Source organism: Scomber scombrus, chromosome 10 (genome assembly GCF_963691925.1).
Source record: "Scomber scombrus chromosome 10, fScoSco1.1, whole genome shotgun sequence".
Classification (NCBI taxonomy): domain Eukaryota; kingdom Metazoa; phylum Chordata; class Actinopteri; order Scombriformes; family Scombridae; genus Scomber; species Scomber scombrus.
In genome coordinates this window covers 8,489,026-8,511,616 of record NC_084979.1, presented here as the reverse complement: position 1 = coordinate 8,511,616, position 22,591 = coordinate 8,489,026, and the positions used below count along the sequence as shown (strand labels likewise).

General features: G+C 39.5%; 1 protein-coding gene across 1 annotated transcript; it reads left to right on the top strand.

Annotated features, from left to right (window-relative positions):
* Nucleotides 1-1,664: 1,664 nt before the first annotated feature.
* On the top strand, nt 1,665-15,436 carry ano11 (anoctamin 11). The gene is made up of 22 exons (XM_062427032.1): nt 1,665-1,845; nt 2,383-2,515; nt 2,639-2,838; nt 2,931-3,038; nt 4,029-4,165; nt 4,258-4,315; nt 4,395-4,505; nt 4,586-4,751; nt 5,458-5,548; nt 7,272-7,368; nt 7,483-7,626; nt 7,824-7,961; nt 9,391-9,489; nt 9,739-9,841; nt 11,115-11,226; nt 11,314-11,368; nt 11,869-11,966; nt 13,174-13,310; nt 13,472-13,677; nt 13,792-13,928; nt 14,180-14,270; nt 15,183-15,436. Exons 1-22 carry the CDS (start codon nt 1,714-1,716, stop codon nt 15,372-15,374), a joined length of 2,745 nt encoding a protein of 914 aa, XP_062283016.1. The 5' UTR covers nt 1,665-1,713; the 3' UTR covers nt 15,375-15,436.
* The last annotated feature ends 7,155 nt before the right edge of the window (nt 15,437-22,591 follow it).

Sequence of the window (22,591 nt, the reverse complement as noted above, 5' to 3'; positions counted from 1 at the left end):
CTAATAATTTAACCCAGTTTTTCCACCATTCAGACCACCCTGCCCTACTAAGGATGCAATTAAAGCCATATTGATGATTAAATCCTTACCAGCAGTAGTGATACAATTTCCTAGGAATGATCCTTCAGGGGAGGCCATGGGCTCATTGAAATGAAAAGGATTAATCCTCTTCGATCCATAAATGTGCTCATCAAATTTCAAGGAAATCTGCCTGTTGGACTACAAGGTATCTTAAATGCAGATTTACACCTTGTCCTGAGGTTGAGGCTATAAGAAAGCTCATAGTGTTGGAAATGGAGAGGGTTCATTTTCTGGGGAGCGTGAATGTGCTCCGTAAATGTCTGTACATCTTTGATCAGTAAAGAAGGAAGTACACTGACGCCCCCTCACTTTCTCTCCAGAAAATACATTTATTTTCACAAAGAAACTACATTGGCACATTTTGATATTTCAGGTATTTTATGTATAATATTACAGTTATTACTTATACAACATTTGAGTGTTTATAGTAATATAGAATTTATTTGACTAGCCCCAGTTAGAACTTATTTCTTATATTATCATTATTAATTCCTTTCAAAAGTAGACTTGGAATCTCAGATTGCAGAGACTGAGACCTCTAGAGTGGTGTATTGTATGTATATAGATTCACCCCCAGAATTGCAATGCTGCTTTGCAGTGAACTCTGGTCTATTAATTATCCAGACAGCACATTTCCCCCCATTAACTAGTGTTTAAAGCTAGTTTAATGTGCTTTCCCTCATTGATTCTGCTCTCCAATTTCTCACTTCTCTTCTTATGCAATTTTAATACCGTGCAGTCCGTTAGCTATACACTTCCCTGCTTCTTCCCACCATCTCCCTTTCCCTCCCCCTCTTTGCTTATCCTTTCACACTCTTTTTACATTCTGCTCTGTTTTGACTGCAGCAATGCGGTCTACTGAGAGGAAGGAGGAGGAGTGTTGGAGAAAAAAAAACATGTCACCTTTAGTGTGGATGTGGATGGATTCATTAATATTTGCCAACAGCATTTGAAGGCTCAATCTCAGTGTCTTGCCCGTGATATCAGGAGGGGTGGAGTTCATTTTCTTGTTCTGTTAATAATTTATAATAACTGTGTGAACGTTTCCAGACCAATTAAAAGCAATGTACGAAACAGTTTGCATGGATGAAGGAATACCCAATAATATCACAGAGAATCCCCCCTCACATGTTTTATTCTTCATCATGAGCGTGCTAGTGAGAGCTCAGGTTTTACTCTCCCACCCTCTGCCTCTGACTGACTATTACATTATTTATTATGTGGGGATGTGCCGTGTACTGTATATCCTGATGCTGAAACGCAGAAAAGTACAAGTTGCTGCCTGCATGTTAGGTCCATTACGGTATTCCACAGCTATCTAGCTGTGGAGCAGAGGAGCATGACGGATGCAGAGATAGAGAGGAGGGAGAGGACAGGGAGAGCACATATTGCTGAAAATCCAGACCTTATCAGCAGCCTCGTCTTCCCCACAACAAAGGTAGAGTATCACCCTTTTTTTTCTTTCTTTTCAGTCCCTTCCTTCAAATCATGTCTGTAGTCGTAGTGGGAAATAATTAGGCAATAAGCAATGATTTTTTTTTTTTTGCAGTTTAATTTCATGTGCATGTTTAATTTCAATTTCAATGCTCAGTATGTGTATCAATCTGCAGGACCTTTTGTCATCCTCACGTCATGTTGAGGAAGGGCTCAGAGCTGCTGAAAGGAGACCGAGATGTCCTCCTGGATCTGGACTATGGGGGTGAAGCCCAAACCACAGACAGCTATGGAAGTCTGCAGAATGGGTGCTTCATCCCGCCAAGATATGTAAGCACTATTTTATTTTATTTTTCCTATGAACCCTACATATACTGCAGTGTGTTACCCTTTCATATATGAATCACATAAATATTGAAAATAAGTGGACATTCACACAGCCGCCATTGAATACCCTGCTCCCCTGCCTCATCCCTTCACTGACATCTCTGAGGTGTTGCAGTGGAAGGGTATCTAGAAGGGTTTTTATCCTCTGTGTGATATGTGCCAGGAGTATAAAGTATTATGAGGTGCAGTATATTACTTGTGAATTAAAGATTATCTTTTGGTGAAACATGACTTTGCTGTAGTGAAAGACTGTTTTCAAGCATGCTGTAAAAAGCTCAGTGGTCATTTTCCATCTCATCTTTCTGGAATCTTTATTGCAAAGTAGAGGCTTTTATGCTGTTGTGTAATGGCAAAGGAAATTAACTATCCATATCTAATGCAGTGGGTTTACATGCAGGAAATGGAGCAGAAAACAGACAGCAGCTATCACTTGCTTTTAATTTGTAAATTTAGATAACTAAACTGCGTGAATACTTTCAGTTCTCAGCCGCAGCTTGTGATGATGATGCGGATAGGGATGATAATGACCCAATCGATATTCACTTCAATACAAGAAGTACCCAGCCGGTTCCACAGCCAGGGAATTACTTCAGAGATGGAAGAACCAAAATTGGTAAGCAGCATCAGCAGCTCACATTGTATTAGCTGTCATAAGCTCAATGATGGATGACGGAGTGAGTCCCTCGTTTAACCTTTGGACCTGTGTGCTTAATGTTGATGATGATGTTGGCTGTAGACTTTGTGCTGGTGTGGGAGGTTCGCTCTCGAAGGAAACGGCGAGGCAAAGGGAGGGACAGGGATGAGGTGACTGGTGAGGACGGGGAGGCTGCGCCCACTGAGGAAAATAGCAGGTCTGCACGAAGGAAGGCACAGCTGGCACAGTGGCGGGAGAAGTTTGTTCAGAATCTAGAGGTTGCTGGATTGCTGATGGAGAAGGTACTGAAGATTAGACTGAAGATCATTTGTCTTATTAAAAGTTCTCAGTCTGCTCAATATTTATTTGAACGTCTTACCTTTCTTTCATTTAGGAGGAAACTGCAAATGAAAAAAAAACAGTACACTTTCTGAAACTTAGTGCTCCTTGGGATGTGATGGTGTATTATGCTGAGGAGCTCTGCCTGAGAGCTCCATTACAGGTCAGTGCAGTTGTTTATAATTATCACACATTTCTAATTTAAAGTTATAATACTTAGATTTGTATACTGTCTCTATGGATGGCAATGCCAGTCTCTCAGTCAGGTGGTTGGTTGGTCCACCATTTTGCTCCAAATTGAAATGGTCCAAAACTGAGGCTCAACAACTATTGGATGGATTGTCCTGAAATTTGCCAGACACATTCACGTCCCCCTCAGGGTCCCTTAACTTTTCATTATTAGGTCAACATTTGAATTTGTTCAATACTTTTATGGCTAAATAACTGCGAAACTAATGACACCCCATTAGCTTCAGCTGTGTTTTGTGTTTAGTGCTAATTAGAGTACCTTAGCTTGCTAACATGAGCATAAGCATAGTATACATGTTAGCATTTTTGAGCATATAAGCATGTTGAGCATCCTGATGCTAGCATTTAGCTCAAAGCAGCTCCTCTTTGCCTAAACACAGCCTCACAGAGATGCTAGCATGGCTGCAGTCTCTTGTGTGTTGTTATTACATCAAACTGCAGCTTTTATTGTTACTGATGGAGTTCGCCTATCCTGAGTGAGATTCAAATGTGTTCCCCTGCACAAAGGATTGACAGGACACAAAAGTGTACATCACTACTACTGCATCATTAAAACTGCATCACTACCCACTGGAAGCGATGCAGAGGATAAAAGCTGATGACAACTCTGATTACCTTGTTGGAGGACATTGTTGGCTGTCTTCCTTTTCTTATTTACAAAACCTCTAATCTCAGAGTTTGTGTGGCTGCATTGTTAACAGATGTGGGTTGCTCTTCTTCTGTTGCATTATTGACAGTCTAGCCACTGAAGGCATGTTTGCTGCTTCCACAGTATCATTTCTGAGGCATTAACACCAGTAACCATGAGAGTCACCAAATCAACTGAGCCTTTAAGAATTATAACTTTATAAAGACATTGATGATAAAACTTGAGATGCTGAATGACTGTGTGTTTGGCTTCCAGGCACAACCAAATGTGGACTTAAACGCGTCTGCTCGGGTACTGAAAAGACTATGCATACCTAACGCAATGACAGAGTCAGTACCAAACAGGCCGTTGGATTATTACACATGTGCCTTTCGCAAGTCAAAGATGAACAGGTGAGTTCTGGTTAACTTTAGTAATAACAGGATCAGTTTACATTATTTTACAGTATAGTATAATTGGCTAAGTGAATGTCTGTCTTTTTTAGATTCCTTGGCTGTGACAACCATGAAACCTACTTCACTAATATACAGAGACACCGTGTAGTGAGTAACTGGGCTTCCTCCACATTGTATGTACTGTAAATTATTCTGTCATGGAGTGAGAGTTTGCGTATTATTTCAGGTGTATGAGATTCTTGCCGGGACGGTGTACGGCAAAAGGAAGAGGGCAGAGGTTGGCGTGGACAGACTTGTAAATGAAGGGGCGTACACTGCAGCTTTCCCCCTGCACGAGGTGTGATATTATTTATATCTGCTTTGAAATCTGTTTTTTCTACTGCTTTCCCTTTTGATTCAGCATGTTTTATCCCACAGGGCCCTTTTCAGCTTCCTAGATATGAAATCCGTCCTGACGAGTTGAACCAGAGGCAGATTCTTTACCACTACTGGGCCCGCTGGTGGAAATGGTACAAGTACCAACCACTGGACCACATCAGGGAGTACTATGGAGAGAAGATTGCCCTCTACTTTGCCTGGCTGGGTAAATATGAATTCTTATTCAGTCAGACAATTTCTCCTTTTTTTTGAAAGTCAGACCTCCTCAAATATAAATTGTTAGTCAGGTAAACATGAAGTTGAATAGAGATCACCTTCAGCCTTCCCGCTCACATCCAAGATTTGTTCAGCAATTCAAATAAATTATCAACATAAAAAATAAAAATGGAAAAACGGCAATTAAATCTGATTTTACTGAAGGTGACACAAGTAATTTAGATTAAATACATCTGTAACTTGAAGGCTCCAACAGCTGGTTTGTGAATTTTGTGTTCGGTGGACTGAAGGTCACTCTTAAAGTAAAAAAGATCCTGTGGTCCGATGCTGTTGATGCTTCTCACCCTGGAAGGTTTGTAAAGGTGGAGAGGTCAAATAAATTCAGCAAAATATAAATAGATCTGCTAGGAAATCCTGCAATACTCTTGACAGACAGCTGAGACTTCTGTGGACATCTGTTCACTAAGACTAAATGCTGTAATTGCTGCTAAAGGGGCCTCTACTATTTACAGAACATCAAACTACAGTTCATGTTGAGACAATAGAACTATAATCTGCAGCACGAGACACACTCCTTCTGAAATCCCAATATAGTCTCTTCATCAAGGATATTCCAGCATTAAACAGCGGCATGCTGCAGTGTAATTGCACATAAGCTAAAATCTGCAGCCTAAAGTAGCTTTATGTCTCTACAGGTTACTACACAGCCTGGCTGCTCCCTGCGGCATTGGTTGGCACCCTGGTCTTTGTGTCTGGAGTCATGTCCATGGGCACTAACACACCAGCGTGAGTCCACACACTACACAGAAAGTGTTATATTATTGCATAACTTTAAAAAATGACAAGGAACTATATGGAATGTAGCATTAACAAAATGTATGCATGAAGAGCTAAAGAAATCAACATTTTAAAACACGATTAATGAAGTGACGATTATGTGACTGTAACATTTAGTTGATGTCAAATTTTTAAGGGGAACTATGCAACATAGCTGGTCGAGTATTCTCTTGTGACTCTTTGATACTTATGCTATTGTTACACTAAGTGCTATTATGTCACTGATAAACGTTTAAGCAGTTGTTTCACAAAATTAAAACGACAAGTAAAATAAGCAAACATAATAGTCTATAATTCACTAGGTGTGTTTGTGGTCACATTCCACTCATTCTCAGTCAGGACGCATAATGAGGATGTCTATAAAGCAACAGTCTCAAGAAAATCCTGGGAAATGAATGGAAATTCAATGGGGAATTACCATTCAATAGCACTTTCAAAGGCAGTTTGTGATTTTCGTGTGAGTTATATGGTGAAACAATTTATTGGCAAGCAGCAGCAACTGGGCGCAGTTACTTTCCGAGGTCTTGTCGTTACAGTGAGGTTGCCAGGTTTGGTACCAACGTGTCTGCACAAAGACCAAAACCAAATCCTGTGCTTACTGACCCAATCTTGTTTCCAACACCATAGCCATAGTCTGGCTCTGTACTTAACACACAGACATGAGATTAGTATTAATGCATTCATTTTGCTCCCAGAAAGAAAGATAATAAGCATATTACCCAAAATGTTGAACTATGCCTTTAAGGAATTGGCCAAAATGTAAAACTGTGCTGACACACTTTCCCCTAATTATGTTTAAACAAGCACAGTTTGAGATGCAAATACATCAAAGCCCAGCCTGTTCTGCATAAAAACAAACCTCATAATTATACAGTCCACGTGGGATATGTCTGTGCCCAATTCATTACACATTATTCAGCACCACAGTGGGTTATACTGACACAGCACACACATGTACTTTCAGTGTGTCTCCCCTAATGTTGCAGTGTGTGTGTATTACCAATCTGTTGCTGTGTAATCCTGTTGGTGTCATTGACGGAAAATGAATCCCCCTACAAAGCAAGAAGGGAGTTTAGAGAGAATGGAAGATGAGTCAATATCTTAGGAAAGAAAACAGTCAAATGTCTCAGATTCATGGAGTTAATTAGTTCACACTGTAGATTAAAGCCATTGATGACTGGCGACAGGGTGCAGGCCAGTCTGCAGGAAAGATAAACTGCAGACGTCTCGTGGTAATGGACAATTAGTGCAGCTTAATCTCCATTTATATGAATATAGAGGAAAGGCATCTCTTGATGATTCCCGGATTTATTTGTGGAGCAGACGTGTAGTCATGGTTTCAATAACTCACTGAATAACTTTAATAAGGGAAAATGCAGCTCTATTCCCAGGCAGCAGGCTTGCACACTAATTTCAACACCTATTATCTGATGCTTTTTCTCATTCATCCAGGAATCAATATACACTGTACTCTGTGCATGCAAAGTCTATTAGAGTTAATCCCTTAGTTCTCACATTAATAATTATGACTACATGTGATTTAAAATCAAAATATCTCTATTTCTGTTATATCTGCTTGATTCATCCAAATCTGAAAAGCAATCCTGGTTTGAGAGCTTTAAAATGTGATTTCTCTATTGTAACTAATCTGTGTCTATGTGTCTGTCAACAGTAAAGAAATCTGTAACAGCGGAGCTAGTTATCAGATGTGTCCTCTCTGTAAAACATGTACGGCCTGGAAATTGTCTGAAATCTGCACCATGGCCAAGGTAATGACCTTTCACAACATTTTACTGAAACTAAGAAGTCTGCAGATGGTTAACTTAAAGCTTAAAGCTGATATTTGTTCCCAAATTAATGCACTCTACCTTTCTACCTTGCAGCTGGGCTACCTGTTTGACCACCCAGGCACAGTCCTCTTCAGTGTGTTCATGTCCTTCTGGGCAGTAACATTCCTGGAGTACTGGAAGAGAAAGATGGCCACCCTGGCCCATCACTGGGACTGCATGGACTTCCATGAAGAAGAGGTATTTTCTTTGATGCTATATTTATGGTAGCCTGTAGACCTGCAGAACAATGGGAATAGTGTGGGGTTCTCCTGGCACTGGCGTGAGGTGCATTACTTTGTTTTAGGTCCCCAGATGTAGTTTGCAGTTGTAGTCTCCTCAGAAAACCAGCAAAGAGCCTATCCATTAATGCTGATATCATCACTGGGTTCCCTCAGGAGCGACCTCGACCAGAATTTGCAGCTATGGCACCGAGTATGGAACAAAACCCAGTGACTGGAGTCAAAGAGCCCTACTTTCCAGAGAAGACCAGACTGTCCCGCATGTTCACTGGCTCCATGGTCATCATTATGATGGTGAGACACTGTTTAAAAATGATTTTCAGGTTTATGAATTCAGCATTACTGTAAATGGAGTATTTGAGGTAACAGAACATTCTTTCCTTGTGACCTTTTTAAGAGCTGTAATACATTTTGTAGGGATACGTCAATATATTGGTTTGGTAATATGAGCAATTATTCATGAATCAGGCGTTGGCAAGTCAGAGGCACCAATCTGTTTAATGCAATGTAGATTGTTTGATTATTTTGATTGGAAATGATCACACTCCATGATTTATTTTTGATGCAAAATCTTAATCAGATCCCATACAAGTATGTACAAAACATGTGCTTATTTTTGTTATTCTAAGTCATTCTTATTGTACGTAGTTTCATTGGAGAGTCTCACTGTCTTTTGAGATTTTACTGGTGAGAAAGAAGTGTGGAAGTTTACACCTGTGTGCTGTTCCAGTGAATCCTGCAGTGGTAACTGAGCCCTTGTCTAATAATGCATCCAGGTCATTCACCCACAGGGCTGGATATGATCTGATAATCTCAGTCATACACTGAGGCTCAATCCAGGATTAACTTGTTCTTGAAAAGGGATCTGAGGATCAGCTTTCCCCCACCCTTCCTCTGACAATAGTGACGAAGGTGGAAAAATTAAAATGGTGCCATGGCACCAACACACACAGCCTGTAAAGGGAAACTGAATAGAACAGTATCCATGATCACGTATCTGGAAAACAAACAAAGAGGACTGTCTGACATTGAAGGGTAGCTTTCTTTTTTACTGTTGAAAACAAAGCAAGGAAATGTTTCCTCCTGAAATAAATAGATAGTGAATTTAAACTGGTACTAAAATATGTACAAAGCATCATCTCTTCCTTTTTTAGAGCCTGTGAAAATTAGGTTGCGTGATTCACTGTGGGATAGCCTTGGAAACATACTGTGTATTATACTAATCAGGGCTTCCCATTCAAAGCAACAATTTGTAAGGAACAATCGTGAAAAAGTATACATTTTAGGAAAATTACTGTAATTGATCTCCATGCAGAACTGTTGTTTTTCCTACAAGAGCTCTTATTATCTATCACTTGGTGTTATCAGTAGAGGTTTGCACATGTAACCTCACACACCTTAACAACTTAATCACCTAAACTCAGTGTATGCTGCAAGTTGTTAGTCTAGAAATCATTCATTAAGAGTCAAGCCTGATTTGAGCCTGGCAGCAAGCAGACTGGACCAGTCAGCAAGCTGTGGGGAGTGATGATGATGATGTTGTTCGCTGCACTTTCTTTGGCAGTGATGGTGTGCAGGCAGTAAATCTACAGTGGTGAGAGTGGGGAAACCTGCATGAATCTCATGAACTGCTTCAGAGAGATGTTGTAGTTCCAAAGTTCAGTATATTTTCTGCTTTTTTTCCTAATCTTTTAACCCATTATCCCTGTGTCTTCCCTCTCAGCTGTGTGTGGTGATGATCTTCCTGGTGACGGTCGTCATGTGCCGCGGTATCATCAGCATGATGATGTTCCATACTGGGAGTCCCGTCCTGCGCACAGAGGTATATCAGAGCTACATGGAGCTACAGACGGATATGTGGATTTAACTTTTTCTGTTTTCATTTCATTTTGTTGTAAAGGTTGTGATGTGTGTGTGTGTGTGTGTGTGTGTGTGTGTGTGTGTGTGTGTGTGTGTGTGTGTGTGTGTGTGTGTGTGTGTGTGTGTGTGTGTGTGTGTGTGTGTGTGTGGGTGTGTGTTTATGTGTGTATGTATACTGGTTCTCCATACATTTGTGTGCTCTCCTCTCCAGGCAGGTACCATTGCCAACATCTCCAGCAGTATTGTAAATCTAGGCCTAATCCTGTTGATGGGCCGCGTCTACACTGCATTAGCTGAGCAGCTCACTAAATGGGGTAAGAAACAATAATCCTTTCAAACACCTCAAACTATAATACTGTACATTGATATCAGCCTCTCATTAGATCTCCACTAACTAAAAGTTGAAGCTCCTCACAGAGTAGATGAAAACCTTGAAGTTGAATTCATCTGGCAGCATTATGGTGGTCCACAGGAAAAATAGATACACAAATAATGACAACCTTCTAATTAGTTCATATTGACAACTTTGATAACATTTCCAAATTTAGATTCCATCAAGAGACAAAGTTTAACCTTTGTCTAAACTCTTAAAGACACTCAACTCAGTTAGCCTCTACAAAATGTCAAATTTAGGGAGACTTTATTAGCTAGTTACAGCTAGACAGCACATCAACCTTCTATGTCACATTTAGAAAGATAGTGATGATATCCAGGTACTATTACTTAGCTATCTTTTAGCTAAAGACAGTTTGTAAGTAGCTCTGTAAGACAAAAAATTGTAAGATACATAAAAGATCAAAAGTTTGTTTTTGATCCTTAGCAGTCATAGTGAAGTAAATCTAATATAGTAGTTGTTAACGTGCTAACATATGTTCAATTTAATAATTTAGTGTGTTAGCATGCTAACATCTGCTGATATGAAAATGAATACTAAACAAAAATGATTGCTGAGGCTGATGAGAATGTCATGAGTTGTGGTCATAAACCTTTAAACATTTAAAATCGACCAGTTGATGGTGCTAGCTTAGATGAAGAGTCAAGGGAACATAAATGTCACATGTAGTAACAATCCAATCAACATTTCTCTCTCAATCAAGTGGTTGACAGACAGATTGACCAGTAGGCTATTGCCATCCTTTGGCATCTCCACTTGGAAAACAGTAATGTATAAGCACTGAAACTCCCAGTTACAGGGGGAAAAGGCACAGATATTAAGCTTAAATGTTTAGTGCTTCTGTTCCAAAATGGCGTCCCATTCATTCTAATGAAAGTTGTTCAGAGTTGTTGTCAATACTTATTTACACTCTTGAAGTTTAAAGAATAGGACTATTCTGTTTGTCATAGGTTCAGCCATCACTTTCATTGGCTAAAATAACCTTTGGATTTGCCATGTTAATTGCTTAGATTTCTAAACCCTGCTATGAAAAGTCAAAAGGGGAAAAAACGAGTAGTCACATGATCAGACAGGTTTTTAAAAATTCCTGTTAGCCAAGCATATTTGAAAGAGAAAACATTAGGGAAACATTAAAATGATTATAGTGGGCTTAATGTGTTTAACACTGTGTGTTATTGTTTTCTCTGTGGCAGAGATGCACCGAACACAAACCCAGTATGACAATGCCCTCATCTTCAAGGTGTACATCTTCCAGTTTGTCAATTTCTACTCGTCACCTTTCTATGTGGCTTTCTTTAAAGGAAGGTGAGACATGAGTCAGTCACAACGATCACACAAACAATATAGTGTGAGAAAGAAAGTATTTACCTTTACCTACCTCTGTGTGGGCAGGTTTGTTGGTTACCCTACCAACTATGGGACCTTGTTTGGGATGAGAAATGAAGACGTGAGTCTCTTCTTCTACATCTTAACCCTCCTATTGTGTTTTAAAAGGAGTGTGTTTGTGGCTCAAATTTGACCTATGTTTAATTTCATTAGCATGCATGAAAAAAAAAAGCTGAAATTATTATTATTATTATATCGTGTGTGTGTGTATGTTAATCCATTTTCTGAGCAGAAAAGGCTGATTTTGGGGTCAGTGGTTAAGATTAAGGTTAGGTTAGGACTCCAGGAAGTGAATGTGAGTCTATGCAATGGCCCCAAAAATCACTTAGATCAATGTGTTTATGTGTGTGTGTGTGTGTGTGTGTGTTTGTTCCATTTTATTCAGTAGGCCATTGTGGAGGATGTAAGAGCCTTATTTTGATCAGAAAATATAAAAGTGTCTTTGAAAGTATGAACACAATAGGAAGGTTTATCACAATAAATGTCACAGGTAAAATATCACAAATCACAGATCCAAACATAGAAACATTTGTTTGTTTGTTCTGTGTCTTTATATTGCAGTGTGGTCCTGGTGGCTGTCTCATTGAACTGGCTGAACAACTCTTCATCATCATGGTGGGAAAGCAACTCATCAACAACATTCAGGAGTTCATTTTACCGTATGTGTCCTTCAGTTTTTTACTGAAAATATGATGTTGTCTGTCTCTTTTATCTCACGGTTTCTTTGCTTTTACTTAACAGCTTCAGGAGACATTATAAACCACTGCAAAAAGAGGCCTTTACAAACTGACTGGAGTGCAATTTACCAAGTTAAAATGATTACTTTCATGAAATTGAATTGTACATTGTTGTAAAGATAATAGCTATCATCAGTGTGGGTTTAGATATATCTGACAACAAGGATCAGCAGAACCAGCAAAATTACAATTTACCTGCATGACGTAATGCTTTGAAGTGTTGCATCAGATGGTTCTGCATCCTGATTGCAGAGGAGTTTGTCCAGTAGAGTAAAGCCCACTAGTGTAGCTCTGTGGCACTGAAACAGTGTCTAGAGCCAAGGTAGGATTATAGAGGACTTCAGTAAACAAAGTGCTGTCACAGATAGTCAGGAAACCTTTGAAGAAATTTTAAAGATAGTGTTCCTTGACATTTTGACCACTAGTAGCGCTGTAATGCAGTGTAACCATCTTTTCAGTTTTTAGGAGCCTTCCAAAAAGAGAACTATGAGGGTTTGTAGTAAAGCATCATCATTAATCATCATGTATTTTTAATCCCAGAAGTGATGTCTTATATGCAGCTGCTTTTGGACTGATAAGATCATATATTGTAGCTGGCATACTGGGTGCTTTCACTTGAATAGCTGGTGGAAAACACCTGCTTTGACCTGCTGTGAGTGTGACAGTGTGTTTGTTCCTCCTCGGGATCAGAGACAGTACAGAGAAGCCTGTGTCATTATCTCAAGAGAAATAAAAGACTATTGTGTGCTATTTTTGTGATTGGTAATGATTTGAGGCATTTATATGAAGAATGTATTACTAAGGTATCAGTTGCAAAGCCACAGGAGAACAATCACCCTTTGCTTGTGCAGTTTTGAGTCCATTATGACAAAAATAAAAACCCATCATCAATACTCTAAACTAATTCAGTTGTCCACATGTAATACATGTGGACAATATAACAGAAAAGACACAAAAAACAATAAAAGATATTTTAACAGTAATGAAAAGCAGTGTGAAGAAATTCAGAATTGCATGTATGTACACAGAAGAGAAAACATCCTCACCAGCTGAGCTTTTGTGGTTTTGTAGGCCCAGTTACAAAATCACAAGGCTGTTTTTAACACGTTCTGCCTTTCTGCTCTGACAGTAAAGTGAAGGCCTGGCGCCAGAAGAGGTCTTTGGCTAAGGTGTTCGGGGGTAAGGCATCCCATGAACCTCAGCGCTGGGAGGAAGACTACCAGCTGGTGGAGTGTGAAGGCCTTTTCGAAGAGTACCTGGAGATGGGCAAGTATCCTCTCTTGCTGCATCTTGAAGATATAATGTCACTTGTTCTACAATAAACTGCATTAACAATTCAATAAAATGCAGTATGATGAACATTTTTAAAACTAAAAAACAAGTGTCAGATTTGATCACACATGTTAAAACGGACTGTTGTGCTGCAGTGCTCCAGTTCGGGTTCATCACCATCTTCGTGGCTGCGTTCCCCCTCGCTCCGCTCTTCGCCCTCCTCAACAACTGGGTGGAGATCCGTCTGGACGCCCACAAGTTTGTGTGCGAGTACCGCCGGCCCGTAGCCGAGCGAGCCCAGAACATCGGAGTCTGGTTCAACATTCTGGAAGCCCTGTCACACCTGTCCGTTATCGCCAATGTGAGTCGACCGACAACGACGTTACAAGATGTCATCATTGCAAGCATGACAGTGTGGATGAGTGTCATGATAATACCAGATAGATTTTCAACATTATGTTTTGTCCATCCGCAGGCTTTCCTAATCGCCTTCACATCAGATTTCTTACCTCGCCTCCTCTACCAGTACAAGTTTGATAATGATCTCAGTGGATACGTCAATTTCACACTGGCTTACGCCCCGCTTAACTACTCAGATGACCCCATGTGCAGGTACACAATATGTTGATTGACTTCATGTCACTTTTTGCAAGATCCTTGTTTCAAAATTTCAAAACGTTTCAGTTTTCATCTTCATTTTCATATTCATATGACATTTTCAGGTCATAGACTTGACCAATAGAGGGTAGTATTACTGATGTTTAACATTGCTCAGGTTTCTTATGTGCCACTCCAACATATCATATACACCGACTATTACATGGTGAGTTCTGCAGTAACTGTGTTATATTTTGTTTTTTTAGATATAAAGCATTCAGAGACAACAATGGAAACTACTCACTCTTCTACTGGGAACTCCTTGCTGTCAGACTTGGTTTTATCATTGCTTTTGAGGTATGAAGGAAGCTGCTTTGCCTCTCTGCTGCTTTATTTGTTTTCTTTATTAGGGCACATTTGTTTCCTTCTGCTCGTTCAAGTGATTTTAATGTACGTCATTCATTTTTTATCTTTCACCTACATCTCGTCCTTGGCTGTGCCTCCATTCCCAGGTGCATATTTCAACCACTGGTCATTTGACCCTCTATTGTTGTATTTTGTAGGTTTTTCAATCCTATATGATACTCACCTGAATCAGTAGTTCATTTCGTATATTATTTTGGAGCTGACATTCTGTGTGGTTTTACCATTTCTCCTCACTTTAAATTGCATCCATTTTCACTCTGACTCACTACATTTCTCCCTTCTTCCTTCAGCTTCTCCTCGTTGTTATTCGTTTACACTGACATTTCAGGCATTTGGCTGCATTTTCATTAAAGGGTCACAAGTAGAGTAAATGTAAACCCAGACGTCCAGAACTAAGTAGGACAAGCATTCTGGGTTAGCAGTTTTCTGAACAAACATGTAAGTGCTAGGAAAAGAGCAGGAGAAAGGAGAGGGACACAGTGGAGGGGATTTATAGAGCAAGTAGTAAAGTTTTTGGCTGCCATGGAAATTTGGGAAAGTAATGGATATTTCAGAGGTGTATTTCCAGAGAGGAAAAATTAGGGTCATCAATAAGTACTTCAGGATATCAGAGAATATCAGAGCATAATAAATGGAGCTGAATACAATTTCACCAAAATGAGAATCCTGAGGTACAAAGACAAAGTAATTCAGTAGTAGTACATAACATGCACATATTTTCACGTGTGAAGTGCAATAAACTGTAAGTTTAAAATCGATATGATTTTGTGACAGAAAGGCAGTTTTTGTCAGTCTGACAAGGAAGTTTAAATGTCTCGTTGCCTGCTTGCGTCTCTCCTCCAGCATGTAGTGTTCTTTGTACTGCGAGCCATCGACTGGATCGTACCTGATGTCCCCGAATCCCTGGAGCTGAAGATTAAGAGGGAGCGCTACCTGGCCAAGCAAGCTCTGACCGAAAATCAGGAGGCCCTGTTGGTGAGTCGAGGCCGAGGTGCCGCCCCTGTCTCTCCAGGCACCTCCAGCCCAGGTCAGTAGAACATGGGACACACACACACACACACAATGCAGTTCAACACACACATCCATAAAACCTTACATTCCAGTTTTGTAATTGAATATTTAAGGAAAGAGATTTTAAGGATTTCTGGAACAGGGGATTTTATTGTCAGGGAAATGTAGCTTTGTAAAGCTCACATAGACCCTTTTTTAAAAGAATTACAGTAGTCCAATGAAGTCACCATTTAAGAGCATGATCACGCTGATATATGCAGATATATCATAAGTGGGATTGATATCAAGTTAGAGGATATCAACCTTATCTTTGATCATATCTAGAAACGTCAAGTATCAGTTCAACCATATCTCACTGAAACATTTTCTTACTTAATCCCGCCACACAAAGGTTTCAGTTTCATGTGCTCACTCTGACTTTCCTGACTCACCTAGCTAATCTGTTGGTCATAAACCCTCTGTATTGTCTTTGTCTTTGACTGTGTTTTATCTTAGTTTATTTCTTCAATTCAAATAAATAACTAATTATATCTGCTGCCCCAGATTTAATAGAGGTGAAAAGAACTGATGATGCTCAAAGTGCTGCAAAACAACATTGGAAAAACGTATGTATGTATGGATGTATCTACAGTATTAATAGTTTCTAATAAAATAATTAGCTTAATGATATCTGCCCAAAATATCACAATAACATGTATGTTGTCCCTATGGTTCCACACAGGTGATCATTGAAACAGTGCAGCAGTAGTGTTCACAGTGATAAACCTGTCACTGAGACTGTTGATTCCCATAAGTAAATTCCAGATTTTAAAGGCTTTTAAAAGCTCACCCACCCACATATACACCTCCACAGAGCACCTGCGGCCCAACTAGCTGTCATAAACTCGATACACTGCAGGCAACATGATCATTAAAGGTAATCTATGTGGGATCTGACCTAAATATATCAGCATCAGATGGATTTTATTACATCCATACAGCTTGTGGGCTGATGTCTGTTTGCCAAGTTAATACTTTCCTCTGTCGGCACTGCTGTTGATGTTTAACATCAACGTACGGCAGAATGATTTCACTAGAATAAAAAAAAAATCATTACATTGAAGCAGGAAGTAAACAGTAGGCAGTAGAACAGTTCAAATACAGCCCGTGTCTATGGTCAAGTTTTGTACCCGAGCACACCAAGCCTGTTACATCCACAGTTTCTTAAGTGAGGATACAGTCCTATAGAGTGTATTTTCCTCCTCATGTGTGTGTGTGTCCCTGTGCTCTGACCCATGCTGTTGTCGTGTGTTTCATGTAGTGAATGTTGCCGCAGGAGGACAGGTGAGTACCACACAATTGTCAGAGTCATTGTCTTCTGGTGGGGCTGCCCGTGTTTCAGTTTTAGAGCTGATTGTCTTATTGCTAAGGAGGGGTGAGATGTGGGGAGACTGCATGCATGCTGAGGACACAATTTTACTGCTGCTCAACAAGGGCTGATTGATACAGTTAGTGTATTTTTCAGTTATGTTTTGGAATAGATATGTATTGTATTGCAAATCATGAAAAAGTCACATGTAAAATTATTAAATTGATGTCAACTGCAGTTAACTGCGATCCACTCTATTTCATCACCCACAACTCTTCAAATATGTTTATTTAAAATCTTTTGTAAAGCTGAAATTTGGACAGCACTATTGTTTAAGACTAACACAATATTATCTTATTAACAAAAGTGACACCACTCAAATTCAATAAATAGTGATACTGAATTGCCCAGCCCTATGTACACCATAGCCTCACTATAAATTATCTTATGTGCCTGTGTGTTCATTATGGATACAGGCCATGGTTAGCCTAGCTTAGCTTAAGTACTGGAAACAGCCTAACTCTGTCTGTTAGCATAGTTGATACTTTCCTCTGTCAGCCATCTCCCCTAGCCCCTTACCATGCAAGGCAGCTGGATTCACAAGATCACGCAAGTATCCATATTGTCAGACTTCAAGTTATGCAACAATCAGCAGCATGAATAAAGCTGCCTCACAATGTAAGAGGGTTATAGGTAGTGGTAATCAGTAGTAATCACCTGAAAAGTATTTTTTGAAACATTTTCCATGGACAAATTCAGATTGTCCATGGAGAATAGTCCTCCTTCTTCCAAGAGTGTAGGAAAACCTATGGTTGCTGCGAAACTCACAAATAATGCAAAATACCCTCCCTAGAGCCAGACTTTTGTTTGTCTGTTCTGGGTTTCTGTAGAAACATGGCGGTGCAATATGGCGGCCTCCTTGGAAGAGGACCCGCTCTATATGTAGATATAAAGGCCTCATTCTAAAGTAATAAAAACACAACAGTTCTTATTTTCAGGTGATACACTAAGTGTAAGTATGTTCTCCTAGATGCCACTAAATTCTACTCACTGCACCTTTAACCAGTAGGCTACCAGGGTACCCCTTGTGTCTGGTTTCTTTCATTATACATGAACAGAAACATAAAAGAAACACAATTTGTGATTTTAGAAGGAGGTATGCGTTCTTTACACGCAGTAGTTTATCCATCTGGCCAATACTTCCTCCGCTGTATCTGATTACTAGATAAAGTTGGAAAGCACAAGTTTTAGTGTTGGTCTCTGTAGAGTTCCGATGAAACCACACACATTTCTGTTTATGTTAGGGGCTACAGCATGTTAATTAGTCACCTTTAGAGGTATTAGTAGGTGTTTATTTGGTGTTTTTTTTACTTTGACCATAGGTTTCCTCCTGCTTTTAGTTTTTATGCTCAGTTAAGCAAATGGATCCTGACTCCAGCTTCATACTTAACACACAGGCATCAGGTTCGCATTGATCTTCTAGTCTCACTCCCAAAATGTTGCATACAGTAGTAGTTGAGGCAATATGTTTATTTCCAGTGTCGCTTTTACGATCAGAATGTGCCACAAGAATACAGTATAATAATGGTAAGCGATAATTCAGTACCTGTTGCAGAAAAGATTCTCTGTCAGCTTTTTTTCTCTTTTCATGCCTCTTACAGAAGTCAGTCTGACAGAACTAATTCTCTCCTTTTTCTCTCTGTTCCTTCCCCATTCCTTCCGTGTCCAAACCCAACTGCACTGCCTTCCCTGAAGCAAGTGACGCGTCCTTTGGAAACATGAGTTAGGACTCCAGTGTGGAAAAGGAGTGGTGGGATGGAGGGGGGGGGGGCCTATTTGAGGAATAAAAGACACTCCTTTGCATCTGGGATAACATTAGTGAACTTTTCCCCTAAGTAAAGACTGTCATACTGTCAACATTATGATGGGCAGGTGTGTATTGGAGGCTAAACTCACCTAAACCAACGATTTTAGGCTGATGCACTGAATATTCATACTAGACCTATGCATTTGATATCTTTAAATGTTAGGAAACACATGTGTTGCTCTGAAAAGGACTCACAATGCCCAAACTGGGAATTGATCCAACAGTAACTTGGTCCAAAAGGAAAGGAAGTCAAATGTGTGAGAAGACAGTTTCCTAAATAGTTACAAAGGTAATGGTTGACTAGAAAGTGTGGGCCCAAGACCCTGAGTGGGTCCTCTGGGGCTCCAGTCTGTCCAGTGTCCTCTACTATGCATCACAGTATTACATTTATGTTAAATGCTTTTAAATGACAGCAAAGGGGTACTCCAGTGATTTAGTATTGCACTCTCATAAAGTTTGGGGACAATGCAGCAGAGTGGCCAAATCAAACAATAGCATATTTCGTAGAGTTGTGCAATGGGAGGAGTTATTTCACTCATCCAAAGTTCTGGAAATTCATTTTCTGCATAGTGGCTGAATCATCAGTACAATACGATAAGCAGCTGCATTGAAAATAGCTGGTTCTTCGAGTCAAAGATCCACTTTGCAACTTGATAAGACCCTCCCTGCCTGGTAAATGCCTATGAAACTCCACACCAGTCTTCTCCCTTACAAACTGTGGACAGTTCTAACCCAAGCTGAGATAACCCTGTTTACATCTTCAGGGTTTGTTTTGTCAGCCTTGACAAAAATTCTCTAGAAACTGTTTTCACAGGATGAGTAGTTCTTCCCGTGACTATTACAGTGACCTTTTTGTGCAAAATCAGCAGAGTGCCCCTTTAATTTGAGTTTACTCTTATGGTTCTTTACTCATTATGAACAGTGACTTGAGATCAAAGTTTAGTTTGCTGATACACTAAGATATTTTATTTCCTGCTAACATTTACAATGCTTTTATTGTGAGCTCACAGAACTGTTATTATTATGTAGATGATGTGGTGTCTTCACTTTGAGATGAATGTACAGTCTGAGACCACTTCCTCATGGGAGAGTGGTGTCAGACTGTATTGGACCCTATTGTATACGTGCGCACACATACACTGTAGTACTGTATATATAATGTTGTTTACTGTCCATTGATGCTGAGCATGTCTGTCTTTTCTACTTGAATCCTCGGCACAGTGTTTATATGGAGGATTTTTGAGAGCTGCTCGTGTACAATGGTGGAGTGAAATAGTGTGTTGATATAGTACATATTTTGTGTGAGCTGTTTGCATTTTAGACCTTTTAGACCAGAATAAATCTAGTTTGATGAATGCAAATGACTCTGAAATGCTGATGTGTCAGTGATTCTGTACTCACTGTGCTAAAGGGATGAACTTTAAACGTTATCATGCCTCCCCATCTACCTTCTCCACTTTCTCATTCTTCTCTCCATCTTGCCCTTCCTTCAAAGAACATTACATTCTCCAGACAGCAGAGAAACCTGCAGACAGATAAAGAAGACACTGATTTATTAGGAGTCAGAAACAGACAGGTGTTCTTTAATGATTTCTCTCTTCCTTTCCCTCCTCCCCTCACAACTCCACCAATGGCTGTGGCCTTGGGCAACTTCTGACTTATACTTTATCTTGCCTCCTCTTCTCCTCCTCTTCCTCTTCACCCTTTTTTCACCCTTATTCTCTTCTACCTCTCACCCTTATTTTTTTAATATATACTCTCTTTTTCTCCCCCTTTCCTCTCTCTTGGCCACATTCATCTTCTGATTGTTATGATTGCTGTGCGTTCCTCTGCCATGGCCTGCAGGAAGAGTGAGTTAGTACATGTCAGTGAGCACAGGTATGTACTGCGGACACCGGCTGGCTCATTCACTGACTGCTGCAGTGAGGAGGGAGACGCTTGCATGCACAGGCTGCAAAAACAGCTACGAGGTAACAATGCTGCAAACAAGGAACTGCAGCGTGGCATGTGAGAAAAACTCCCTTGAAAAGGTCCTTTTAAAAAGTATGATGCACATAGGTATGGATGGGAGATATGTTTTAACTCAGTATTACGATATCAGTGATCATTTCATGCAGATACGGTGCCACTGAAGGTTGATAATCATCTTATCCTGCAGCCTTTTGCAGATATTTGAAAAGATTAGCATAAACAGTATAAGAAATTAGATCAGGACAGGCTCAGTTCATGTTAGTAACTCCCTTAAAACCTCATTAATTTGCTTGTATGGTATTATTTCACTCCGAACGTTAAAACTATATTAATCCATTTTTTTGAGCCACTTGAAGGTAGGAGCAAGTAACCATGAAAACATGGCATTGACATGTTATTATCTTATAAAGTTGCAGAAGGTTCGAGCAAACAGTTCACACGTCCAGCAGAAGCAGAGCAGCCTTTGCATTCATTTGGAGTTTTGCTTGTGGCCACCTTACAAATGTAAGTCCAATTTTTCACTCCTTTACATACTACAAGCCCGTATATACAATGCACTCTCCTCTTAGCTCATATAGTATGGTGTTTAATTAGTCTCAAAACCTGCACACATGAAAACCAGGTGTGTGCAGCTGATACGCTTTCATGGAGCAGTATCCAAAAACAGAAAAAAATCCTTGAGAGGGACTTTTGAGACTTTTGAGGAGGCTCTGCTCCTTTAAGTGGTCACTTTGAATACTGACCATGGCCTTTGATTGGATCTTTGGTTTGATCACTAACACAGTTAAAGACAGGCAATTACCTGAGAGAACAAAGGGACACATAGTCTTCAGCTGTGTCAGTGACCACACAGTCAATAAAAGGTCACGTGCACACACCTTGTTTATGTGCATAGGTTTTAAGACTGATTCAATGGTATAACATAGTCTCTGATAACTCCTGAGGGAGGGAAATATCAGACTCTTTCACAGCTTAAATGCTCCACTGTGTTCTTCTGCCAGGTGCTAACATTGACTATCAGCCATTTAACACTTGGTAGCACATGGTGGATTTATCAGATCTGTTTTAACTGACAACAGTTCACTGCCTGCTGTGGCTGCAAACAAAGCTGATGAGAGCAGAGCTGCAGGCTGGAAAACCAAAACAATGAGGCTAAATAGCTCAGTGCGGAGTAACTGCCGACTTGGGTGAAAATTTCCTGCAAGTTTGTCACTAAGAATGAGACTTTTCACAACTCGTAGTCATGTGATCCATTGTGTATATAAAAATAATGATTAGTGCAGCTTTAAAGTTACTTAAGGGTAAATAATATGTTATGGGTTTAACAGCTGTGTTGATCAAACTTGACACAGGTTTTTTTTTTTGACTTATTTGAAATCTTATTGAAAATCCTACATTTTGTTCTGCATAGACTATTTTAAATTGTCATCAGCATAACCACTTCAAAACATATTTTTTCAGTGAAAATCACAGACAACTCTCAAGCCTTCATTTATGGAAGACTGTTGGAGACTATATTAAAATGGTATTGTGAACTTGTGTAATTCAACATTATTTGAGTAAAGATTTAAATGAAAATGCATATTTGCATTTTCACATACTCATATGGGCGTCCTTTAATCATATTAAAATGAAAATGGAAAAGCTCTTCACAGTCATACCCTGCTAAACAGTGGGCAATATTCAAACATTCATTCCAATTTAAAAATTAAAATGCAACATAAACAATGTGTGTCATTCTAAGGTGAAAACACAATATTTTTCACAACAAATTAAAACATATTTATGGATTCCAAGTCCACTGCCACTAAATTCTACACACTGCACCTTTAAGTCGCAATTAAAATTAAAAAGCCATTTACTAACAATTTTGAAAATGAAAACATTTGACATTTCACACTCAAAGACAACCAGTTTAATCATATTTGAAAATTAAAATGCAATATAAACAATAGCCTAATTTTCCATTTGTACGAGCATTATTTAAATCATAATTAAAATTTAACATGTTCTTACAATTTGAAAATTAAAACAACATTTGACTATTGTGGAATT